Source organism: Gymnodraco acuticeps, unplaced genomic scaffold, assembly GCF_902827175.1.
Source record: "Gymnodraco acuticeps unplaced genomic scaffold, fGymAcu1.1, whole genome shotgun sequence".
Taxonomy (NCBI): domain Eukaryota; kingdom Metazoa; phylum Chordata; class Actinopteri; order Perciformes; family Bathydraconidae; genus Gymnodraco; species Gymnodraco acuticeps.
In genome coordinates this window covers 2,807,348-2,833,933 of record NW_022992193.1, presented here as the reverse complement: position 1 = coordinate 2,833,933, position 26,586 = coordinate 2,807,348, and the positions used below count along the sequence as shown (strand labels likewise).

General features: G+C 41.7%; 1 protein-coding gene across 16 annotated transcripts in view; it reads right to left on the bottom strand.

The window, feature by feature from the left end:
- Positions 1–26,586, bottom strand: part of tns1a (tensin 1a) — a 75,916-nt gene that overhangs the window by 8,810 nt on the left and 40,520 nt on the right. For 10 of the 16 annotated variants that reach the window (XM_034205334.1, XM_034205337.1, XM_034205331.1 and 7 more), the window contains 15 exons: positions 25,135–25,184; positions 24,393–24,564; positions 24,186–24,236; positions 23,644–23,766; positions 22,954–23,018; positions 22,396–22,479; positions 19,700–19,812; positions 19,553–19,613; positions 19,378–19,453; positions 19,151–19,295; positions 18,786–18,851; positions 18,451–18,576; positions 4,493–6,178; positions 3,151–3,320; positions 2,663–2,807 (listed from right to left, as the gene is read on the bottom strand). In XM_034205334.1, the coding sequence (XP_034061225.1) occupies positions 2,663–2,807; positions 3,151–3,320; positions 4,493–6,178; positions 18,451–18,576; positions 18,786–18,851; positions 19,151–19,295; positions 19,378–19,453; positions 19,553–19,613; positions 19,700–19,812; positions 22,396–22,479; positions 22,954–23,018; positions 23,644–23,766; positions 24,186–24,236; positions 24,393–24,564; positions 25,135–25,184 (3,133 nt within the window). The remainder of the gene's footprint in view (positions 1–2,662; positions 2,808–3,150; positions 3,321–4,492; positions 6,179–18,450; positions 18,577–18,785; positions 18,852–19,150; positions 19,296–19,377; positions 19,454–19,552; positions 19,614–19,699; positions 19,813–22,395; positions 22,480–22,953; positions 23,019–23,643; positions 23,767–24,185; positions 24,237–24,392; positions 24,565–25,134; positions 25,185–26,586) is intronic. The other 6 variants (XM_034205343.1, XM_034205330.1, XM_034205344.1 and 3 more) reach the window with 3 other exon arrangements.

Genomic DNA, 26,586 nt, shown 5'->3' with positions numbered 1-26,586 from the left:
GAATTTAACTCTTTTTTTCATTAAGCATGACATGGATTCTGTATATTTGCTCACTTAAAGGGATAGTTCAGATGTTATTTAGTGGGGATGTACGAGGTACTATCTATAGTCAGTGTGTTATCTACAGTAAAGCTGTATTTTGATAGAGTTTGCTTAGCATCTTGGCAATCATTTTTGTCTAGTTCTCCAAACTTGTGGCGAGTAAACGTTAATCTACAGTCGGTAAGACACTAACTTGTTTTAAGTACCTCATACTGACCCACTTAAACAGCCGTACTATCCCTTTAAGGTGGCATGGAGAGCGTTAGATATGAACCACAGAGCAGATTCTTACTGCAGCAGCTGTGTGTGTTCAGGACTGACTGCAGGGGGGGGGGGGCAGGGCTGGTTAACAAGAGTATCCTGACAATCTGTCACACAAACATGCTGAACAGGGGGGTCGGTGTCTAATGGTTTGTAAATAAGTCAACGTTTGTTTCAGTGTGTGTGGCTCTTTTAACTTCAAAAAAGGACATGTACATGTAAAACCATGAAAAATGACATCAGTGCATCGTCAATATTTCTAGATACCTGAAGTGTAAACATTTGAAATGCGCAGAAGACGTTGCAAAGGAGAACTAAAAGAACAACAGGTCCAGTTTTCTTTACATATGTCGTCTAAATTTGCTTCCTGAGGAAAAACAAAAAGACAAACGACATACTGTGTCCTCCATAAACATGATTTGCACACACCTGCTATGTGTTGTTGTTCTCTGTCAAGTCATGCGGGGCTTCATGTTTGCTGAAGCAAATTCAACATTTGTTTTACAGCGTTGCGAAAGGTGCGATGTAATGTAAAGGTGGGCTCTATCTCTGTATGTTTAGGACAAGGGGTGATCATAACCAGAGTATAACAAATAATAATATCATGTTCCTAATAATACAACTAATATTGTGTACAAAATGCACAAAAACAAAGTTATATTTGACTGTTGTTGTTATTATTATTTCCATGTCAATCAGCATTTATACGGTGATTGTGGATTATTTTGACTATAATCGTGAGGTATTGTCATGTCAATGGCACACACATTCAAGTCAATATAAATACTTTAAAACATACAATAATCGGAATTTCATTATGTGATACGTTTCTCTATGCTCCTCAAATTTGAAACTAATCTTTCCTTGTGTGGGAAAAATACTTGTGGATTGTGAATTTTTGTTGTTGTTGTATTCTTATATATAAATAAGAGGAGGTTTGATGTTATATCGCTTCCTGCATGATGCCTCATAACTAGAAGTAAGCAGCTGTGTGTTCTCATTAAAACATGTGAAGACAGAAGGAGGGGGCCCGCCTTATGCAAAACAATCTTCACATCTTCAGCATATACATATTTAAAGCTCTCTGCCCCTCAGTGTGCTGCAGGACTGTCTCTCCTTCTCTAACACGAGACAGTGATGGATCAAATCTCCACCTTGGTTTTGCTCCTTCTGAGCTTGTATGCAACTCTCGGCAAGTATGTCTACATCGAACAGAGAAAGTCGTGGTTTGAAGCTCTCGCCTATTGCCAGCAGTATCACACAGACCTGGCTCCTGTCAGATACAAATCTGAGATCAATCACCTTATGAAGCTTGCGATTTACTCCACTGAATACAAGTGGATTGGACTGATAAGGAATCTCACAGACGCTGACAAATGGAAGTGGTCCGGAGGCGCAGAGGTGTCAACATTTTTCTGGGAAAACGGTCAGCCAAATAAATATTCAAATGAAGACCACGGCTCCATGAAGAACTACTCTTGGCACGATGCAGCACCACACTATGAATTGAACTTCTTCTGCTACACAGTGGTGGTGGTGCGGGAGAGAAAGACTTGGCAGGAGGCTTTGGAATACTGCAGGGAGCATCACAGAGACCTGGCCAGCGTTACTTCGGACACAGAGATGTTGCTGATCCAGAGGGAGCTACAGGAGAGGTAGACGACGGAACGAGTGTGGACCGGATTGCGTTTCTTCCCCGGAGGTTGGCTGTGGGTCGACGGTAGGAGGTTAAGTTACGAGGCCTGGGGTCAAGAGGGCAAACCCGAGTGTCCTGAAGTGAAGCAGCACTGTGCGGCTCTACAGGTCCCTTTGAACTTCACCTCAATACTTCACCTCAATGCCTCGGCTGGGACAGTGCACACTAACAATACAGGGAGTTATGGGGTAAATACTGCAGGAGAACAAGGGAATAGTTTTATTCCAGAAATTGACGAGGCTGCAGATGTGAAAGAAGGGGTGTGGGAGGCTCATGACTGTGAAGAGATATTTCATTTCCTTTGCTACTGAGCGTTTAGGTTGGGAAATGTATGTTAGTCATATTTATTGGTTTATTAGTTGATTTTTTTTGCCAAAACTTCATTTTTGTGTCTGTTTATGTTAGGAAGTTTACAAGGTGTCCATTTTGTGTGTGTGTGTGTGAGTTTTAGTGCCTTTTTTGTGTTTCATTTTGAATTGTGCAACTCTCCTAAAATTAAATAAAACATCATTAAGTAGTGAGTTCGATTAAAAAATTTAAAAAACGTGTCCTTTCCTGTTTTTTTCAAACATTTTCTCACCATTTCAACTTAAAGGAACAAGGCAAAGGTAATTGTTTAGAGGATTTGAGAGAGCCCTCAGTCTGCAGGCAGGGTGAACCTACACAAGTTGAAGTAAGGAGTCTGTGGCGACACGGGGAAGCTGGGGGTCTGGGGGGAATTCTCACCACCGCCTCTGAAGGTGGGACTGTTGGGAAACCCTTCCGCATCGTCGTCTCCAAACGCCTCCCGGTAGCTGTGCATGTGACCCTGGAAGAGATGCAGAGGGGACGGACACACAGATATCAGAAAAGTGATTTGACAAGCAAAATGTGTATGCAAAAATATTAAAATGCATAATATAAATTATTCTAAAATAAATCATTCTGCATAATTCCAAACCATAACATAGGCTGTAAATAAATAAAATCCTACTATGCTTACTGAACAAAACCGAAGTGATTTACAACTATTACAAGAACAAAAAATGCTTAACCTTAAACTACGGTAGATGTGTCTTTTAAACAGCAGTGAGAGCCTTTTATTCTTTGTTACGATATGGAAATGGAACTTTGTCTAATTTCCTTTCTCATCATCACTATTAAATGCTGACCTCTCTGGGTCTTCCTCCCGGGTTGAGGGCCAGATTGTGGGTGAAGTCCGGTGAATCCACCACCGACGTGTTGTCATGGCTGCTCTGGTACTGTCCCTCACTGGTGGTCCGACGCCGACCCCGACCCTTCTCCTGAGTCACTTCTGGGGTCATTCCTCTGGAGCGTACCCCTAAAACACCACAACATATTCACCATGTGGAACTTTCCTAGGTACATTTGAAAAACAGCATTTTTTATGTTGCTTGTGCCCCACCCTGGGGTTGTTTTCGAGAAGTTTAACTATCATAAGTAACCTGCTTTTATCATGAGAGCCAGACAGAGAAAAGTAATATGGGAAGTCAAGAAGTGAAGGGAATACAAAAAGCAGAGGATAAGTAGAAAAAGAGCAGAAATAATAATAAATGAAAAGTCATGAAAGATTCCACAAATGCAAAGAAAAGGCGAGGGAAAGTGGACAAACCAGAAAAGGAAAAGGAGCGATGGCGGTCAGATTCTTGCGGTGTCATGCTAGCACTGATGCCCCGAATACGAGCGTTGTACTCTGTTCCCAGAGAGGGAGGGAGGTCAGGGTCGTGGATGGAGGGCAGGAGGTGGAGGAAAAAGGCGGAGGAGGAAGGTGAGAGAGGTGCAGAGGTGGAAGCAAATGGTGGGAAGGGTTGTCCATACAGCAGAGAGATGGATTAAACAGAAAAGGGGGAAAAACATCAGAACAGAAATGGATCTAATGAAAGTGAGAAGAAAATCAAACGATATGTCAAATGAGATGACAACCTGTTTATAATCCAATTAAGCTTTATTGCTGCTATAAAATGGTTTATATTATTATATATCTATATGGTTGATGATTATCATGTTTATAAATGGTTAGAAATAGCATGAATTTACAACTTTCTTCCACTGGGAGGCGCTTGAGAGCATCCACATGGTTTCAAGTAAATGTAAATATGGACGTAGACAATGCATGGAAGCTGGATCCTCTCTGAACTCCTAGCTATTCTTACTCTCATCCCATCTCCACTCTTACCAGCTCTGCTGCTTAAAGCTGCACTGCTAATGCACTGCATGGTGCTGGACACAAAAGATGCCTCTAGTTGAAGATGAAACAAGTTGCCTGGCAGCAGACTACAGCTTGATAAAGGCCTTTTTTTTCACTACTCTCCATCACTTTGCAATCATATTGGCAGAAAAATCTCCCTGACCTAAACCCAGCTAAGATATGCAGCGTAACTCACCAAAATGAATTTTATTTCTGATTTTGTTATTGTAAAACAATCATTATTGTTGCATTGCAAACCTCATTAGTTCATCCTCCTCATTTGAGACAATAGCTCTAAGCCTTACCGGCGATGCGTTGAGCCACCAGGCCCCCCAGGTTGAGCGTCTCCTCCTCGGCCTCTTGTTCTCTGGGCAAGGATGAAGAAGACGTTTCCTTGGGCTGGGGGGTGATTGTTGGGAGAGGAGAGGAAGAGGCACTGTAGCCTGGATAAGGAGACGAGCCCTGCAGGTCTGGGGAGTGGGAAACCCCGCTTCCTGGGTGGGAGTTCACAGGCTTAACTGGAACCTGCTGTTTGAAATTAGGGGATGGATCTGAAGGGTATTGGTGGGCTGCTTGGCGTGTGTGGAGGTAGGGCTCTGGGGTGTGTGTTGGGGTGATATTTTGGTGTTGGTAGCCAGTGTTGGACCTCTGGGGAGAGTAGACTGGCGATTCCGTCACTGGGCTCTGGTTGGGCAACGCTGAGACTCTCCCAGGTGACCGCTGGGGCTGATGGAAGTTGCTGTTGACAGACCCTGAGTTGTTGTAACCATGGATAGCAGAGTCTGCCTGGTATGAGGGTCTTGCGAGGGTCTGTGAAAATGGCGCCTGGGATGAATTGAGGCTGTTCTCCCCAGGAGGAGCACTATGGGACTTGGACATGTGGGAGTTGATTGGGTCCAGGTCGAGCATGAGCATGTTGAGCGCCTCGATGGACTGCTCGATGTCCCGCTGCGAGGTGGAGGTGGGGAAGTGGGGCAGGCTGTGGGTTGACTGAAGAGGGGGGCCAAACGGATCATCTGGGAGGCTATACTGGTGCCAGGTGTTGAGACCTCTTTGAACAGCCTCACGGCTGCTGGTGCTCCTCTCCGGGGCCCTGGGCATCAGTTTGGGGTTGGTCTCAGGGCTACTGGCTGGCTGATTCCCAAATGACTGTGATCGGTACATCCCTCCTCCATTCTGGTAGTTGTTGTATCCCCCCTGTGGCGATGCAGAGTCTACAGACATCTCTTGCAGCGCCGTGGGCGTTCGTACTCCATGCACGGGCATTTCGCTCAACTTTTCCCCAATAACAACTCTCTCAAGGTAGGGTCCGTCGTTTGGCCTACTGCTGGGTGTCTGTGATTGGTAGTAGAGGTCAGCCGGTGTGGCGTGGCCCTCTAAAGACGAGAGCGTGCCCAAGCTGTCCACGCTGTTTCCCTCTTGACTATTGGGCGGCTCGTCGTCTAGAATATCCGTCTCACGCTCCTCTGTTGAAGGGGCGCCAACTAGCCTGGTGTGGCCCCCGTTCACATGCACCTGCGCTGGGACCAAGTGTCGGACACCACCTCCTGGACTGTTGGATGTGGACAGGTAGGCTTGTCTCTGCTGAGTTGTTGCTTCAAGACCGCTCAGAAGCTGGTCGAGCTCTCTTTTTTCCTGCGGACTGAGCGGCGGCTGGGTCGCTGTTGGGTTGGTGGGGTTTACGGCGCCCTGTAAGGACTGGCTGTGCTCATCAGTACGATCAGTCTTGATGGAGGCGGTAGAGTTGCCTGAGTCGCTGCTCACAGAGAGGGTGTGATCAACAGCGGGAAGGGAGGCATGGCCTGTCACAGGTATGGTTTGGTCAGTGGTTTGGAGAGGATGGCTGGGGTTTTGTAATGGGTTCTCAACATTGGTCAAGGGGTTTTCATGGACTGGGAGGCCATTGATGGTGACAACTCCCTCCAGGGAGTCTTTCTTGCGGACCCGGGCATATAGACTTCCATCAAGTGGACCTTGGGTGTGAACAACATCTGAAAAAGACGTATACTAAAGTCATTAAAGAAGTTCCATGTTTTTATGCAGGTCCAACCATACACATCATTGAAAAGTAGAAAAAAGGGATACCGTTTGTCTTTTTTGAACTGCAAGATGATTCTGGTGAAAACAAAACCTGCTTGAGGTGATTTCAATCATCTTGTCTTCCCACACAAATAGGTTTCATTGGCTCCGACCTATCACATTAGCATGGACCTGTATAACTCACACCAGAAGCACAGTGACCCCCCTCTTCACCCATCTTTTTTGCCTCTCAGGTTCAGCATGTAGCCCGGCCACCAGCAACACAGCCCCTCCGGCTCTATTAATAGCAAATTTGCAGCGCCCAAGCGACTGTCACGTTGCGTCAGTGCAGGCCCGCATGGTCTGACGTGAACCGGGGCGACTCCTGTCCAACACACTCAAACAGCTGGTCTTTGCGAGCCAAACAGAAGAACAGCAATGCCAGTTTGAAAGCCCAGAGCTGTACTGAAGGAGGATGAGCTGTCTTCAAGTTGATTTCTGGCTGCTGAATCATGTTGGCAATTTAATGCTTATTGCTTACACGTTGCACAATCAAAGTAACAACTAAAATCGGTCTAAAGACATTGGCATACTTTTAGACCGTTTTTAAGCTTCAACAGTAACACTGTGTGCCATGTGATCTCTCAAAAGTCACATTCTTAGTCTGAAAGAAAAGTAAAATACTTTTGGAAAGTTATCGCTCCTTCCTGGCAACAGTAAAACAAATATATTGAGGGAAATCACCATCTTTTTAAAGTATCTGACATGTGTAGAAACTAATTTGTAATTTCTTCTCACACATGTTATTTAAAGGTCTGTGTTGAAAAGTTAGGTAGGAAAAGCTTTGAAAACAAGTTTAAATATAAGCCTCATTTGTGACACAAATAGAGGTAAGGTAGAATACTGTAATTCACACACAATGTGTACTTTAATTATAGGCCAGGGAACTCTTAGAAAATATTAAACACTATACTTGCTCCAATAAAACGCAACAATCATACATGCAACAGCTCATTCTGTGGTAAAACGTATGCTTACAAAGGAAAGTAATACACCAATCCTCGCTTTCCAAATCTAGTTTACATTTGCAAAGTGAAACAAGACATATACATGACCGCAGATGGCTCATACTGTATGTAGGGTATTCCAATTTCAGCGACCCCCGCAAGCAGATGGTTAATCGCTTGGGACGCAGCTATTTCAAAACCCATGTCAACAACAACTTATAGGCAGAGTAGCAACAAGAACCAAAGGGCAGGCGAGGAAGTTGTAAACACAGTTTGTTCCTGTGGTTGTTTTTAATGATGACATAATAATTAACATTATGAGAGGAAATGGCAGGATGTACATTTTATTTGGAGCCGTGTTTAATCTAGTGTAACCAGAATGTAATACAAAGTCTTATGGACAACATTTTGAGACGAAAATATATAGTTTGAATACAAATATTAAAATGTTTATTTTGAAGAGCGACAAAATGTTTTTTCTTGCCAGGAAAAATGTATTAAATTCTGGATCTCAATTATAAAAAATATATATATATATACTGTATATATATATTAAGGGACTTAATTACATCACATCAAAGTATGGAAACCTCCTTCTTACCTGAGCTTTAGGTCAACCCTCGGAACTCTCAAGAAAGGATGAAATATTTCCAGATTTTCTGGCAATTACATTACGGAAAAAAATACACTTTTTAGTCCATACTCTCCTGTCCGGTAGCCTCTCAGTGACTGAACGTTCTCCTTCTGAGCTTCTTCTCTTACTCTCCCTGTCCTCTTTGATTCATGTCCTCTCATCACCCAACATGTGCTTTACTGGAGTGAGGCGGGGCCGTACCACTGAAGCTGCCGAAAGGGGTGAGCTGGCACTCTGGGATGATCTGTGGCTGTTCCCGGCAGCGGGGGAGGGACCCCACCACCACCACCACCTCCCAACTGCCTGTGAAGCAACATCACTTTAAATAAACTACATCTACCACTATCATTTGTTTGACTGCAGCACCCCTGCCTGGTGAGATCATTAGAGGGGATCCCCTCACTCACAGTCACCCTGTCACTGCATGGTTTACATCCTCAATAACTAGATTGTTTTACCTTTCAAGTACTTTGATTCAGATTATTAACAGCATTTCAAGAGTTTTCAGAGAACTTGGTTAACATTTTCCACCATCTGATTATGTCTGTCTTCGAATTCCCTTTTCCTAGCTCATAAAAGATGATCTTTGAGTGCTCTGTGGCAAAAAACAGCTAAAGTCTGCCATGGAGACATTTTTTCCAGCTGCTGGTTAACCCCTCCCAAGGTCAAATCAGGGGAGACTGTTATATGACTTGTCACGGCTCATTGAGGTAAGAAAGGAGCAAACCAAAATTGTTTTCTTTTTGGTAAGAACCTTAAAATGTTGGTGCGGTATCGCCGTTATTCTTGTATCACAAGAAAATATTTTGATTCATTTCTGATTCAATTTGATGCCTGTTGTTGGGGATGTTACCACTGATCAACCAACTAACAGACCCAAAGGCATCGACTTCAGTTGCTCTTCCAAATCAACCAAAAACTACCAGTGTTTGCACATTGAAGTGTACAAAAAAAAATCACCATAAACTATCTTTTAGAGCAATTATTTTCAAACAATTCTCTTTAACCAAGAAGAAAACTATAACATTGTTGACTGTTTTGATAAATGTGTTCCAACAGGATTTAGTGGAGACAAAAACTTCACAGGAGTGACTCACAGGTCAAGCAGAAGTGTTTCCAGAGTGAGTCTCACCTCCTTTAACACTTTCCTTGCTCTTTTCTCTTGCTCACTAACAGGGGCAAACAGGCCTGAAAGTCTGATGTCCTCAGTAAAGAACGGAAGTGCCAATATTGGGCATGACAGGAAGTAACTAAACAAGAATTTCAGGGTCACAACCTTTACATTTGCCCCACACTCGTGCCGGGTGTGCACACATTTTTTGTATACGGCTGCAGGGGTGACTATAGTTAAATGAGTTTGCCCTTCAGTGTTCCACTCCATTGAATTATGACCACTGTGATCCAGGTATAAACCAAGTATGACGACATAACAAAAATATCTGATGACCCTGCATCGCTTGCTGTACAGAAGACGAAGAGTTCCAGATCTGAATAGCCTGGTATTAAATCCAAAGACTGGGCCAACACTACCTCTCCATCTGAATAGAACAAATACCTTTCTTCTGTTGTCAATAAATAGCTGCAGCAGACCCCAGATTAGATAGGTTGAGTCACCAAGGCTTGGCCAACACAAATAGCTTACAACTAGTTTCCCTACTGTGCTAAACCATTCTCACCACTTCTCATTTACATATTTCACGATATTTAAATTAGGTTCATGGAGTATTTTCAAATGTACAGTTAAAACTAAATACCAATGTAGCATCTTAATTGGCCCTTTCATCAATTTGGCACTATATTGGCCACTCACAAACACAATCCCACACCTGTCCATTCTCCATATTGACTCATGCGACAGGTGCTTTCCTCTTTGTGAAAGGGCCAGAGGCGTTTGCTCAAACAGTGCTGCACACACACACACACACACACACACACACACACACACACACACACACACACACACACACACACACACACACACACACACACACACACACACACACACACACACACACACACACACACACACACACACACACACACACACACACACACACACACACACACACACACACACACACACACACACACACACACACACACACACACACACACACACACACACACACAACACACACACACACCTCTTGGCTCTATTCTCTAAGTGTTCGCTGAGTGTCTCATTGCCACATCGCAGCCTTGGAGGCCATTAAAAAGCCATTAAAACATCTGTGGCCAATGGCTTATTATAAATAGACAATGTGCTACAACTACTGTTATTGCTGTATCAAATGCACCAGCTGGGATGTTGATAATATACATAGTTAGTACATTTGAGATTAACACGCCCATGGTGATTGAGGCAACCCATTTGTCAACGCACCTATAAAGCAATAAGAGCATGACTCTAAGCCATTTTGGTGCTAGCGGTGTAGCTAAATGTGATTCATGCACACATAGTACTTCCTAGTTTTTGTGTGTGTAAAGCTGTGCTAGTTTAGCACCAAACTCATTGGCTTGGGTCTGAACCTCTTGGGCAAGGGACAATATTTCTGGGGTTCCGGTGTAGCCAGCACATATCCGGACCAATGGTGTGCTTCATATTGTTTACAGTCACATTAGCCAACTAATACAAAAAAAAGGAAGTTCAGAGACAACGCTTAAGACCGGATTGTTTCCCCAAGTAATTAGTTTACACGCTACATTTACCTCAGCTTTTTAACATATCAATTTATTAATGTATTTTATTCTGTTGGTTTTATTCTGTTGGTTTAACCTAACGCTGAAGTCCAAACATCCTAAATAAGTCATGTTGATTCATTTTTAATTTCCAGTGAAGAAGGTCCTCAGGGCTCTGTTTTAGGACCACTTCTGTTTCCCCATATTTGACTATTTGTAATCATTTTATGTTTGTGGCATGTTGTACTGTATAGTAAAGTAACTTTTCAATTTGTGGAAACTTATAATTGCAAGTATTGTTTGGACCTGGAACAAGCTCCTATTGATCTAATTGAGTCTAATTGAAAAAAAGGAAATCTACCACCAACTATTTTAAAATGTGTTTGGGTGTATTCCTCCTTTAGGTTTTCTTTATTAGCTGCTCTAGACGTTTTTCGGGGATGATGGAAACTTAAATACAGGCTTTACACTCTTAAATGGGACACGATGACCTTCTAAAAGGACCAACCCCATTTTTTAAAAACGCAGACACCTATAAATATATAGCACACCTAACATTTACATGCATTATTAAAAAGGGGCCATGGTGGCTGTCTGACCCTCTAAGGAAAGAGGTCCACAATCTCAGTTGTATTGGCTGCGGTGTTAGATTTCATGTATATTTTAAATGCTAATGTTTACTCACATGAATGCAGACAACTACTGTAAGAGCTATTTATAGTGGGAAGTTGCCTTGTGAAAGAGAAAGGTCTCTTTGGATTGGGGAGAGGGTCTATGGGTGAGGAGGAAACTGGGAGTGCGTGTGAGCCAGTAAAACTGGGAAGTTAGGAAAAGTGAAGAAGCTTTAAGGGGACCAAGATGACAGAGTTTAAAAGAGCCAAGCTCATTAAACTTCAAAAAGCAGAGAGTGTAAATGCAAAATAAATCCTAACCATTATTTGAAAAAGCCTTTAAAGGAAATGTATAGGATTCAAATACTTCTTGAATTATTAGTAACATTTTATTGCCTTTTTCATTTGTGGCTAGACTTTGACTCTAGACAAACTTATTTTTAGTCAGTGCCAGAAAATATTAAATAGCCTAAGATGGATTTTTTTTCCAGTCAGGCATGTACTTGCCCAAACACACACGGTGTTGTCATCGAGCCATCGGGTATCTCTCAGCAGTATCTTTACAACTTTCATATCAGCGTGACGACGGCAAGTCTGCATGCCAACAGTGGGTGACTGGGTTTAACTGCCAACTGAATGACATGTCCTAAAAGAAAGTATTTCCTTCAAGAATTCAATTACATTTATTGATTTTAAGTTTGGTGATGGTTTTTTTATACCAACTAAAGATGTTTACAATTACTTGCAAACCTTTTAACATAAAAAACGTTTAGGCTGCAAATTAATGTTTTTTGCTTCAGAGCACAAGACAGAAAGAGCTCTATAGTATCGAGGTATGATTTGACAGTCCATCAGTGTAAAAGGTGTCATGGTTGGTGATGACTGGCACAAGGAAAACTGTCGCGGATTTATATTTTCCATGTCTGCCATGTCATCTATCACCAAGTGTCTAGCTGTCACAGTTTGAGGTAACGTGACGTGACGGAATCAGAGTCTGTCTCCACGATTGCTTTTCAGGGGTGATGTCATCCATCCGCCTGTCTGTCTATGAGTGACTGTCATAAAACACTCTCTGCCTGGCTGTCTATATATCTGACAACCAGCTGCACTGCACATGTGATACAAGCAGCAGCTCTTTGCAACAGAGGAAACGCCAGATCCAGCTGCAGAGTGGGATTTGGAAGCCAAATTAACCCCAAACGCTAGTTCAAAATCAGTTACAATACTGTACAGATTGTGAAACGTTGCTAATGTCGCGTGAATGATTATCAATGCTTAAAAATACATCCATGTTTGCATTTACTGCATTTTCTTAAGGAGTAGAAGTGAAATTGTAAATGGAAAGAAAATGTAAGAATGGGATTATAAAGGGAAAAGAAAGTAGAATAACTAAAGAGATAGGCAGTACCGCTTTTATCACTTTATAACTTTTCCTCAACCAGGCACCTTTTAACTGAAGCTTCTCAAAATGGGTCGAGTTAGCATCTTCACACAATAACTTAATAATATAGCCAGAGTAATGTTTCCTCAGAAATAAAAAGAGGACCAAAAGGATGACGTCAGGGTTTTTTGCCGGCCTGCCTGTCTGCCTCTGTACGTCTGACTGTCGGGTTGGTTTCCTTTGCATCTGTCCGTCCATCTGTCTTTCACTCAGGAGGATCAGTAGCTGTCATAAAAGTGCATCTGCCTGCTGTCTACCTCCATGTAGGTCTGTCATCTCTGTCTGTTTGAGAGCTTTGGGGTGCCGTTTTTATACATACTCAAAGCACGGCACATAAGGGACACACTATCCATCTGTAGCATTTGGATTTATACACCCAGATTGATAACATTTCTGGATTACATTTAGGAAATAAAGTCAACAAAACCATGGCTTTCCAAAGCAGGCAAACTAATGTTGTCTTCTAATTTTTAGAAAAGAGACGCTGACAAAATGTACAAATAATGCTCAGTTAGCTCAACTCGATGACATTCAAATATAAAAAGGACAAAAGCAGAGCAGGACGCAGATCCAAGGAGACATCTATGCAGACAGTAGGAGAAAGGAGGCATTAAAGGATGAGGAGTGGCTCAGCGGGGGTCCTTCAGCAGGGATTTGAACATGCTGCTGCAGCTCACCGTGCTGTCAGCGAGAGGTTGAGTTCAAGCATTATGTGCTCATGCTAGACACACACAGAGGGCTTTAAAGAGCCTCACTTGGTGGCCACTTTACTGTGCGTGGGTTTGACACTAAGCGTAAAAGGTACAATAAACGTCTTTTTTTATGCATGTGGCTAAAGTTACAAACATGTCTTTATGGCAAGCCACAATTCTGATGTCTTTTTAAGGTGAAAAAGATAATAAAAATGATGGCTTTTAAAGCTGAAAACACATCTGTAGAATACATAGTTTTCAGAGATTAATTCAGCATTTGTCCCAGAAAATGCCCTTTTTCAACAGTGTTCTTACAGATAGTTAGTTTGAAAACTTTAAGCTACATTTGTAATGCCTGTCGGATTTTCCTGCATGACTTTCACACAAGAAGCATTTGTTAAACTGTTAAAAATCCTACTTCATATGTTTTAGCATGTTTAAAGACTTCTGAATGATTGATTTAAGACACTTTAAAATCAATTAAGTTCTTGTATTTTAAATAAAATGCAATGCCTTTCAAAAACGTTTTAAATGTCCTGTTTTAGTCTCATAATTAGTGTTAGTTTGCTAACAAAACTACCAGCACCCAAAAAGAAAACATGTATACAACAGTATTTAAACTATATACATATGGCCAAATAAACAAAGTTATATTATTTTAAATAAACTAATTAACAACATCTATGCTACATGCATCTCATCCCACTCCAGTCTCTCTGCAGCTCACATGCAGTTACCAACCAAGCTGCCTAATAGTTTTGGTACACCCAAATTGCAGCTCGCTCATAAAATGTTCCACACACAAATTGCTCGCTCCATGACTCACTTTATACCATATAGGAGCCAAACACACAGGATGCAACTGTGTTGACATGGAAACGCTATAAACAGACACACAGACTCTTATATCTGCAGACCGAAGGAACAAAAGTTGTATTCTTGTCATTTTGTCTCGGCAAATGAGTGAGAAGATGGTGTTTTCCTGGGTAAAAACCTGCAGGATTTCACAGAGAAACACACATTTTGCAACTTATCTTAGCAGTATTTGGTTGGACTGTGTTATAAGCATGGAAACATTGCCATTTCGTTTTTTAAATTGTAAATAAAGTTGCGAGAAGTAAACACTAGTTTTCTACTCGATAACCAACACTGGTCAGCTGCGTCCTCTGCTCAATTTCACTGTATTCCTTATTCTCTGCTTCATTCAAACTCCAGCAATAAACACAATAACTTACTTGGCAAATCTGCAAAAGTCTGGTGTTCTCTGCTTCTCTGCTTCTCTCTGTGCCCGCCTCTCTATCTCCGTCTCTGACTCTGTCTCTATCCAGCTATTCCAGACATGTTTCAGGGCTCGGCCCCAGCCAAATATGGGACGGGGGCGGTAAACAAGGAAGACAGGCTGTGCTGTCACTGGGCCCTCTGCCCTACTGTACACCTCACACACACTGGAACACACACACGTATGCTCCTGTGGCAAGACATTATGTTTAGTGGTTATTTTCATATTTCAGAACTCAGGGTATCATTTTATTCCACATTCGAGCGGTAATTTGATATGACGCTGAGTACTCGAAACATCAAGCCGTTTCACTGAAGATGGAGCATGAAGCACCATTCCAATTAGGGAAGGGTAGAAAAATCAATGAATGTATTTTTTCTATGACTTGAACAAAGTACAACATGAATAAATATTGTAATTTGGTTAATGATTTGGGTTGAGTTTGATCGGTTTGACTAGATCCAGAAATTAGTACTCCTATGTTCTGAATCCACAATCCATGTATTAATACTTTAATCCTGTAACCAAAAGATTCTCTAACTTAATTTCTATGTAGTACCAAACAATGTTGTTAGGACCACGATTAAAACCAAACATGGCTGCCAATGGTTTCCTCTGTACACTCGACTTCTTGCTTTTACTGACATAAGATGTTCGGTGTATAGAAGTTCTTTAAATTATGCGACAGTGGCAATGTTATTCTGATGTTATAATGATGAATATGCCATTTTTAAGAGCAGATTTGCCAGTAGCAGTGCATTCGCTCTATGGCCCAAAGGGTGGCCTTCTGACTGGTCTGACCCTCGGGTCAACAGCTGCCACCACACGGCGCTGCTATTAGTGGAGCAAAGGCAAGCCGACAAACACAAGGTGCACTGCACACACTCTTAACATACCACATAAAAAACTGCAGAACACCAAACAAACATTTAAATGGCATACACAGACACCTATACAAGCCCATATACTGTAGCGCAAAAATACAAACACAAACAGCTGGACTAATACGGTACACCCCCCCCCAACACTTGTCGCAAATACCTTCTGTTTGAAGTACACTAAAGACGCCTCTCCTCGCGTTCCCCATGTGTATGAAATTCACATAACACTAAGCTACATAATCCCGCCGACCCTTTAAAGACACCCATCTTTCGTTGAGTCCTCTCAACTGGATTTCAAAGGTCGCAGGGTTTAAAAATGGCGTCGGGATGAGTGCAGAGCCCCAGATGCATTCAGACATCAACGCCTGAGGATGAAACGTTCGTTTAACGCCCGGACAAATAAGCAAGTCTGGATTCTCCAAATGATATCTGATGAGTGATAACTGTCCACTGTACCGCTCCATGTAAAAATAGGCCATTATGTCATGTCAATGTTATTCGTGTGGCATCGTGTTGGGATTGTTTACTCAAATGTATATTAACATCCTCTAAGTGCTGTTTTCCCAATGGTGCAAGGACTTTTTCCAACAACAAACCAGAAATGCAAGGTCTTATTTCTCAATAAGTTCATCTAAACACGTCAATTGCCTGAATTTAAAAGCCTCAAGCAGTCTACGATTGTGTAATCGCAGACTGCTTTGGATCTTAAATAAAGCTCTACCGTTGTGTCAACTGTAAATAACCAAAAGGGTCCTTCAAATGTATTTCCTTTTGGTTGTGGGTTGAGCAGAGCCACATTTGAAATAAAGGTTAGGAACCGTGATGAGAATTGGCAAGAGACGGCCAAAATATCACGATGTCGTTTAGTGGCATTGGGTGTTTCAGCTAACTGGAACTCAAAGAGAACTTCTGCCAGCGTTTGGGTCTACACGTCGACAGTACAAATCCAAGGCGCTCTGGACACCAGATCCACAAAGCCAGCAATGATGAAGTAAGCTTTATATTGATTTGGGCATCGACAAAACTATAAAGTGCAGGGCGGACCAGCTGTGTAGCGATATATCAGAATTAACGTTCTTTATATTTCTCATAGTGGGACTGCCAAATACAAAAGAGTATTATTTTACGTCATTAAACAAACTGAACATTCTTACATTTAGCAGTGGATATTTTTATTGCTACATCTTCAAATACAAGCGTTTCCACCCCTTATAGAAACAGACACTGTGTTCCTGCATCAGCTCCCTCTGAACGATCCCATTCTCACGTCCAAGGCTGCAATTAGATAAATGAATAAACTGGCCGAGAGGTTTTTTTCTGCTGAGTGCGGAGAACCCAGCCACCCATTCAATTAGGATCCAACCTGCAGTGCTTGGCCATTCCCACTGACCTTCATGCAACACAGCAATTACCGCAACGGTTCTCTGGGGATGTTCATAAAAATGAAATGGGTCTTTGTGAAGCCGTAAAAAATCACATATATAAAAGTGGATGCAGCACTACAATGACTGCCAAGTACTGACTCAACTGAGTGCGAGTACACCCTCCTGTTTCTTAGATTAACAGCAATAATCATAAATCTCATCATCACTGACTGCCAGTTATGTTAAGGGAGAACCCTCAGGATAACACTTCTTAAAAAACTCCAGTCGCATGCATTGAAATTCAGGTAATTCATTTAAATTGAAACAATGTTGGGTTTGCGTTTATGAGGGTGATTTGGATGAATGAACAAGAGAGGGAAATGAAACAAAGCCAAAATATCACATCGTTTAGAAAGTATGCAAATGGTGATTATCATAGGCTTTCTTGATTGCGTTGATTATGAATGATGTTTGTGAACAGAGTGGTAAACTGTGGGATGGACACAGGGTTGATTTATTGATTGATGTATGAGTATATAATAGAAATATGAGTACACTAGGACACAACATGTTAATAAGCCCTATCCCTAATGTTGCTTATTGAAAATGTATTGAATATGTTTATCGTTTTTTCATTTTTGAAATACGGCATTTTCTGATAATATTAATGTGTGAGTTTAATGAAGACATTCACGCTTAAAGGTCCCCTATTATACTGTTTTTCATCAATATATTATAGGTCTCAGATATATACAAAACATGTCTCTGAAGTGTTTGGCTCGAAATACCAAACAGATCATTGCAGCTTTACCCATAATCCCCTCTGTTTCAGCCCTGTTTCCAAAGTGCTGATTCTCTGTCTGTTAGATGAAAATAAGGAGCCCCTCCCCATGCCCCTCTGAGAGAGATTTGGTTACAAAGAACACAATGGTGCTCTAGGAGGAGATTCAGGTGATAAGGTGTGGGGGGGGGGTTACCTTGGTTGCTGATTGGCTAATGGTTACACAAGCCAAAACATCGTTATGACATCATAAAGTGGCCAAAATCTGATCAGCTCATTTTCAGACAGGTTTTATAGAAATGGATCAGGACAAAAAGAGAGAGAATCTTTGTTCCTGACATTTTCAGAATCTCTTTCCACAGAGGGGACACATGTTGATGTAGAAGAGACATGAAGAAGTGGATTTTGTATAATAGGTCCCCTTTAATGGTGGCCTAGCCTTTACTTTATGCGATATTTGGGGTGTTTGGCATTTCTTGCACTGATACTCCACTGGATGAGTGACTGGTTAGGAGGGGGCACATGATGCAGGCTGACCAAATTTCAAATTCCTGCTGCAAAAGCTAGGAGTGGATGGAGGTTTGGGCTCATGTGGGACTTGGGCTTGCCGCTGGGGTCTCAGGTTACACCCCCCCTGGGAAGTGGGCAGCCACCGACAAGGCGACTGATGCCCCCCTATTTCTGCAGCAGCTATTTAAAGGACTAATTGACAGACCAGGGGGAGTGGGTGGGGGAGAGCTCAAAGAAGGGTTTGGAGGTGGAGAGGAGTAGAAAGGCACTTGTCTTAAGTAGAGTGCAGAGTGCATCAAAGCCACATATGTGTACCTGTGTGTGTGTGTGTGTGTGTGTGTGTGTGTGTGTGTGTGTGTACATACCGAGATCTCCGTCCACAGTCTCCTCACAGCGCTGGCTGAAGCTCTCGTATGAGTCCCAGCGGATCAGAGGATCTTGGGTGTTGTAGTCCACAGAAACACTTGGCCCGTTCTCCAGGTGTCCTAGGCCTGAGGGACATATGGCATGATGGGTAATGGAGTACTCGCAAAATAAAAAATAAAACCAAAAACTTTCTTTAAGTTGGCATACATCTGTTTTCAATGTTTTAAAAAGCTATCCAACATATCATGTTAGATAACTTTAGTTACAGTAAGTTGTACATTTTTTTTTCAATGTTCTACACCATTTTCCCCTTCAGTCAGGTGAATTGGATTACCTCTGATTTTGTCTGGTCCATATGAGAAAACAAACTCCACCTTCCCATGCTCTGGGAACCTCTCATCTGCATAGAGACACAGTATAAAAATAATATTTTTAAAACAAAGGACACAAACACACAAAAAACTGCATGACGATAAAAGTAAAATACACACAAAAAAGAAAAAAAAAACAGACACTCATAGATCAGATGGCAATATTTTAATTTAGAGCTCATAACTTTTAACTTCATTAAAACAATCCACAATGATATGTAGCACTAAAAGTAAGAAGAAATATATTTGTTCATATTTAATGCATTGTTCTGTTATTGACAATCATCCCACACACACACAATGACAAATACTGAAAATTCACACCCACCCGAAGTGCCGTTACCTTTGAAGGTCTCGTCCAGCTCGTTCTTCCCGAACACCACCCCCAGGTCGTGGATGGCGCAGGTGTGGAACTGCACCCTGAACATCACGTCTCGGGTGGAGTTCCTGAACCTCTTGTGGTAACACTTCAGCTACGATAAGATAGAAAACATCAATACATGAATCAACTCAACAATCAGCATTAACATCGTATTTTAAATAATGGAATCTTACCAGGATGTCTCCCTTCAGAAGCAGCCCGGGTTCAATAGTGATGCAGATACTGGTGTTGCTGTCTCCTTGCACATTGCTGTAGAGAAAACATGAATAATGTCTTGTTAAATCCAATAAACGGGACAATAAAGTTCTTTATTCAAACTACACTGAAGTGGAATGAAGGTTTCCGTACTATATTCCTGACGTATAGACTGGTTGCATTGCCTGGTAGACCTTCAGGAACGGACGGCAGCCTGTAAAGAGAAATAAAGAAAGTAATTGAAGAATTTCAGAGGAAACAATAATAATTTTTTTCTGTGTGTGTGAGTCAGCTTCTCACCTCCTTTGGCCTCAAAGTTGGGTATGCCGTGCATGATGACGTGATGCAGGAACAGGGGCTTGTTGTTGATTTTGATGTGTCCAGAAAGAAGGCCGTTGAAGTATTGCACATATCTACAGAGAAAGGAAGACAAGCAACGTCTGTGTATAACTTCTACAATATATACTGATAATAATGACGACTGTTCTTAAACAAGTATCCCACCTCTAGCTAGAAAACACACCAAATCCAATCAAATTAAACTCATCATGTGTGTCTCACCTTTACCTATTGCTGGGTATTGTACACAACTATTGCCAATATCAGTTCCCCTTATCAAAGTCAAAATACTTAATTTCTCCAAGGGGGTAATGGGTTTCGTAACATTGGTAAAAGTTATAATGAGCAATAAAAAGCTAAAATAAAAATACATGTATATTACAATATATATACACAGTGTATTAGCACTAATGCAGGTATTATTTAAATCAGGTTTTGTGATATCACTTTGTTATTTTGGTCAATACCTGAGAGCCCTGCTGTTGACTCCCACTCTGACTATAAAAGCAGCTTTACACACTGCGGGAAATGTCAGAGTGACTGTGTGTGTACAGAGGCCGGTCGGGGTCTGCTGAGTTAGTGTGGTCTGGTTGTTAATGATGATAATGATGATGGTACCGAACGCGACCTTGACCGTGGGGTCGCCACATGCAGACACCCCCCACCCCCTCTCCTCGGCTGTCAGTGGCCAGATGGTTTAGCCTCATAGAAATTCAATTAAACAGAGCGGGGGAGAACAGCGCTGGGAACCAACAACGTGTGTGTGTTTTAATCAATGAATGATCCAAACAAGAAGTACGAGATATTAAAATGTTAGGGAAGTCCCAAATTGAGCTGAGCAGGAAAACGGAATAATTGCAGATGGCCATTTCACTTTTTTTTGCACCTATTGTTTTAGCATATAGTTAATAAAATACACCAACATGGAGTTTCTTCCATTATATTACTTAATTCAATATCTCTTTCATCAGCTTAATAGTGCCCCTTTATGGCTTACATTCTTTCTCCCAAACCTCAATAAATACACTTCCATCTCTCCAGACTAAATGAATACCCTACAATGTCAGAAAAGGAGCTATCAATGCTTCCCTTTGCTTCATGTCCTCCCCTGTCTCTCACCCTTTCCTGTCCATTTTTTTAGCGGTTCTAAGTCCTTGAAGTAACTGGTTCTCAATTACTCTCCTTTCATCAGCTATCTCACATCCTCCTTTCTTTGACCTTTGACCTCCTTTTTATTACATACTTTAATGGCAATCATCCAGACAACAAATTGGCACTATTTAAACTTGTATGTCGACACAAGCATCATGAAAGGAACTTGTTATGTTCCTCAAATCTCTGCAGTTCTCCTGTGGGCAATGAACATAAAAACAAGTTAATGGTTTCGAGAAACTCTAAATGAATTCATCCCATTTCCAGTTGACTCGGATGAGAGCCTGTCCCCTCAGCGTGGGCTCATCTGGTTTGCTGTAAAATACAACAGGTAACACCTTTAATCCAAACTTTGAAAAGCTTTTATAGCAGCCGCAGCAGGTTAAGCTCATCTCCTACTCTTGATGTTAATGTCACACATTCCAGACCATAATACTTGAAGACTCCAGGGGCAGAGATAATTATATCGGAAGCAGGAAATAGCAGCGGGGCAGAGGGCAAGCGTATAGACCCGTTAGAGAATGGCTGAAATGAAGTGGTGCTAAGTCCCCTGCTGTTTCCTGTGTTTCCTCGTTTATCCCCTGCAACCTCTGTCCTGCTCATCTTTTCCCAAGAAGCAGAAGGAGGGGTCAAGCCTTTAAGCTGTTAACTGTCTAATAATGCTATTAATATGATAGGTGCAGATTTATGAGTTAAAGGAGGATGTTTGGGATGATACTCCCCCTTAGAGGGAGCTGCATTAAAAATGGTTTGAATACCTTTAAACCACTCTTGATTGGTTTGACCCGTTCTGGTTTGGAAGTTCATGAAAAGGCCATTAACTCGGAAGAAATTAGAGGGAAATATGCTCTGATATGCTGGAATGAGCGGCCACCAAGGCTCCCCAGAGACACTAGAAGAATCCCTCAGACAGACAAGATAGACGGCTTCTCTCCAGGCTATGACGTTTACTCACAATTATCCCAATTAAAATTCAACTGGAGATAAACAGCGGAAAAACAGGAAGGAATGTACTCTGTAAAATGAAATGGGAGACATGGACAATGATCAGTCAGTTTGTCTTGTTATCGAGTGCTGTAGGGATTTTTTAGTAGGCCAACCCAGAAATTAGCATCGTGGTGGTTTACCCGACAACAGCCAATTGGGATCTTTTTACAGATTTCATTTAGCAGTGAGATGTTGAGAAATAAACCTTTTATAAAAGCAATCGATACAAAAAAGCTAATGGCAAGTAAGTAAGATGACGTTGACTTCCCCTCAAACCTTGAAGAATGTATGTTTGAGTTATGTAATGACATATCTTTGTTGTAGAAGAGTAAGTAAGGATCCAGCACTTTCTCTATTGACTCTCTGCAAAGCTCCAGTGATTGTCCAATCATAACTCAGCAACCACGGTGCTGTCGTACAGTTAAAGCGATACACCTGACATGCAGTGCTTGGTGGTTTCTCTTCACTGTAGCGAATATCAGACTCAGAAAGTCACAGGAAGTGAGGTAATGACTGACCTTATCTGTGACGGCTGACCCACAGGAAGTGCTTTGTCTTCGTAGAAGCGTCTCATGGCGAATCTGTCCAACGCCTGGTCAGCACTGCACGGCACAAAATTAGACTTGTTGCTATTATTTGCCATACTTGAGTGCATTGTGCTGTATTTTGGAAGTCATGCATATTTCTCCAAAAGTTAGAGATTTATAAAATATCCCCTGGCCTTCATCAATTACAAAGCAGCATTAAATCCTCCAGGCTCCCTCCCACCTATTAACATCTGGTTGTGTTAAAGATTGATGACATTTTCTTCTTCTCAGAGCCAGAGAAATAAGCTGGAATGTTTTGCCATAATAATCATAACGGTGTTTAATAAGTCCCAGACCTCCAGGCCTTACTGTATTTGATTGCTTTTCCTGTCCTTATAAGACCTTCTGAGGAGGAGAGTCATTGCACCAATGCACTTACATAGGTTCTTTTCAATATTGGTTATTTACCTCTGCTAATGAAGCTCTTCTACACTCCATAATTATGTGATATTGAGTTTTAAGAAGGTGTTGGATGTTGGTGATTAGTACCTTGCGGAGATGTTGCTGTAGTGCATGTACGCAGCCACCACCACCCCCGTGCGTCCTCGGTTCCCCTGAGACACAAAAACAGAGACAACAAGACGAGTTACATGATTTCAAGCTTATTTGAAAAAGGAAAATATTTCATAATGGATAAAAAGGTATCTGTATTCATCATAAACAAACACAGGAACAAATAAATCCTCCGGTAAATAGCATTAAATAGTTTGTAATCACTCTGCTTGTGTAAAGTGACAGATCGGACTCTAAAAGGCAACAACAGAGCAGGGAACAAAATGGGAATCTAGGTTTTGGAAGGTCAGCAGCCATATATGCATATTTATTATAGACATTATTTATAGTTGGAAATGTTTAAATTGCTGGTTTTCGTACACCTACATGTAGTGTGTTAAAAACATTAGTAAGTGACCGCTGTGAAGAAAAGTCAGGTCTGTCAAACACAAATTGTAGCTTTACAATGAGTTTTTTGTAGATATTTAGGCAAGTCTTTTTCCATGCACTGATCAATTTCAATTTGGTTACGGCTGTTTTGCTTCCAAAAATGTTTTCCAAAATGCAGACTTTACCCACTATGTCATTCTCCTTAATCCACCAACAGTTACTATTCGATAATGCCTTACTGCACATTAAAACACACACAACTTGTAATACCATACAATAATTTCCTCCCAGCGTTACCTTGTTGTGTAGCACCACCACGTTGCGGGGGTCTCCATTGAGCCACGTGTCGATGGCCTTGCACATGCTGCAGATCTTATCCAGCGCCGGTGCATGGTGGTCCGGCCAGCCAAACTCCAGAACCTGAAGGGATTCAAAAAGGACCAAAAGTTATTTTAAGTTTACATTCCTCTCAAACAAAAGCCCACTTGATAGATCTGCATGTGTCTGAACTAGAGCTTCAACCAAGTGTTGACCAATTTAGGAGTGGATCAATGGAAAATAATTAAAAAAGAAACTATCATGTCATTTTTTAATGAACATTTTATATTTCAGCCACTCAAATATGGAGATTTACGCTGTTTTGTATCAAAATAAAGTTGATATATTTGGGTTCCGGATTTAAAATTAGGACGTTGGACCGTAGGAAACTGGGATACACAATCTTCTGAGATTTTACAGACAATTTTAGACAGATTATCGGCAGATTAAATGATAACGAAAACAACCATTAGTTGCAGCCCTAGTCTTGACTCAAACAACACAGATGCTGAGGGGTGTACCTTTGGGTTTAACTTGGAAAGGTCACTCCTATACTCGCTCAGGTTGAGGATCTGAAACCAGAAAGAGACGGATATAAACATTTCAAAGCACACATGGACACTCAAAACATTTTTTGTTGTCCCTTAAAGAGCCACATTTGTGCAGTAAAACAATGGAGAAGTGATACAGTCATGTCTCCTGGTTCCTCTTGGGGGGGGGTTCCTCACCAGATAGTGCTCCCCGTGTTTGGAGCGCAGCATGGTGGCCACCTCCTTCAGGTTGGTGGTGTAGCTGCGCTCCTCGGCGCCGGCGGGGAAACACACGGAGATGATCCTCTCCGTGATGTAGACCAGGTCCACCTCATAGCTCTCCTCCATGGCCTGTACCACAGTCTGTGCCCTGGAGGGAGGGGGGAAGATGGTACCAATGTTCAGCCTTGTTACCGCTGCTGTGGGAACATTTCTCTCCGATTTCTCTCGCGGACTAACGACAGATTCAAAGCGATCTCCCGCAGCTCACTCTTATGTTTCTTGGAGAGGAAAATATATACAATTCCTCACTGGCTGTTGACACGACCTCTGCTGATAAAATGCAATCTATTTCACCGGCCAAACAGAGATGGGGATTATTTGCCGGTGAGCACGCAGTAAAGCCCTGCATGAACAATAACAGCGGTGGAATGATAATTTACATTCCAAGAAAAAAAGGAAAATATTCAGCATAAATAAGGGTTTTTTTAATCATCAAATAGAGATGAATTTACGATCAAAATGGATCAAACTTCACATAAGATGCAGACTTTGTCTCCCTTTGTATCCAAACAATCACTTTAAATGCTTCCTATTTCTGCATTTGGGTAAAATAAACTCTTCATTAAAGGAAATACAAACGTTGTTTCTAATTCTATTTTTTGTATGTATCCTTTTTTTAAATGTATGCATCTAAAATAATGAGAATTATCTGTCTTACCCCGACTGCTTTCGCCTTATCTCCACACTCTTGCAGGACCTCGTTGATGCCTGCAGAAACACACACAGATATGCAGAGGGTGGTGGGGGGGAGAGAAAAACGATTCATAAGCATAAGCGTCTGGTAACGATGAGGATGTTATAGAATTACAATCTGACATAAGGTATTAAAGGAAAAGTCAGATCGCTGAAGCAAAACTGAAACTGTTCCGGAGAAAGACAAAGAAATTAAGAGGAGGAGGAAAAGACAGGAGGAGGAATACAGATAGGAAAAGGAGAAACAACAGAAGAAGAAGATGTGATGAAGAGGAGGGAGATGATGGGAGAGAAGAGGAAAAAGATAGGCGAGGAAAAGAAGGAGAACATTCAAAAGTAGAGGACTAATTGCACATGGATGAAGAAGAGGAGATAATGGGATTAGAGGGGAAAAGAAAGGATTTAAAAGCATTTAAGAGGGAAAAGAATAAGACAACATCCAGATTCAGCTCTGTCAGGATTCAAGCACACACTTTAATGGTGCTCTCCTGTACTTAGTTATTTACTGGGGAAATAGCAGCAGGCTGTTTTACTGTGACAGTCCTGCAGAGGGAAATGTTGCTAAATCCTCCGTACTGTCGAGGAACCGCTGCATGCTGGAGTTCCTCTGGCTGCCCAGAGGAGGAAGAGGAAGATGATGAAGCCGTCGTACGAGGAAGAACGACAGCTGAATTTATCTCCACCTTTCCCCACAGCTTCACAAACTGTGAGCTTTATGGTCAAGTGGTGATGTTCTCTAATCATGGAGCAAGGTTAAACACACAGCTCAAAGCTCTCTCCATATTGCTTCTCACACAAGAAGCCCCCCACAGCCCCCCCACCCAAGAGCCAAAATGGGAAGCATAATTCTCCGTGATTTGACAGGAAGCAGATGCTAGGCGGACCACTGGTGTAAGCAAAATGAAACAGGCTGTTCACACGGGGCCGAGGGGGGGTTATGCCGGTACGTTTCACAGCGCAGGAACATTCTGTTGTCTTGTAGCGACACGGGTGCATGAACGCCTCGTGAAAGTTAATGCAGCATGTCATTTTTAAACGGATTTGGGGTCGTTCTGTCCATTGCATATCATTATGTTTCCCTCCGTGAGCACATTGGGCAGTTTTTCACATTTCTGCACAAATTCACAATTTCTAAACCCTGCACTGCTTTTGTCTTGTATTTACCTTATATTGTACATATTTATATTCAGTTTTTTTATTGTCTATACTTTTGTATTTTACTTCATTCTAAATTAATTTGACCTTGCAATGTTTGTGTAATGCACCAATTCACCAAAGCAAATCAATTGTTTATAAAAACTACATTAAACTGGATTCTGAAACGTGACTTTTATACAGTGAAAGTTTGACAATTAGTTGCTTAACTCCGTGGCGTTAGTTAAGTATTTTATGTAACCCTAACCCACTAATTTGAAAC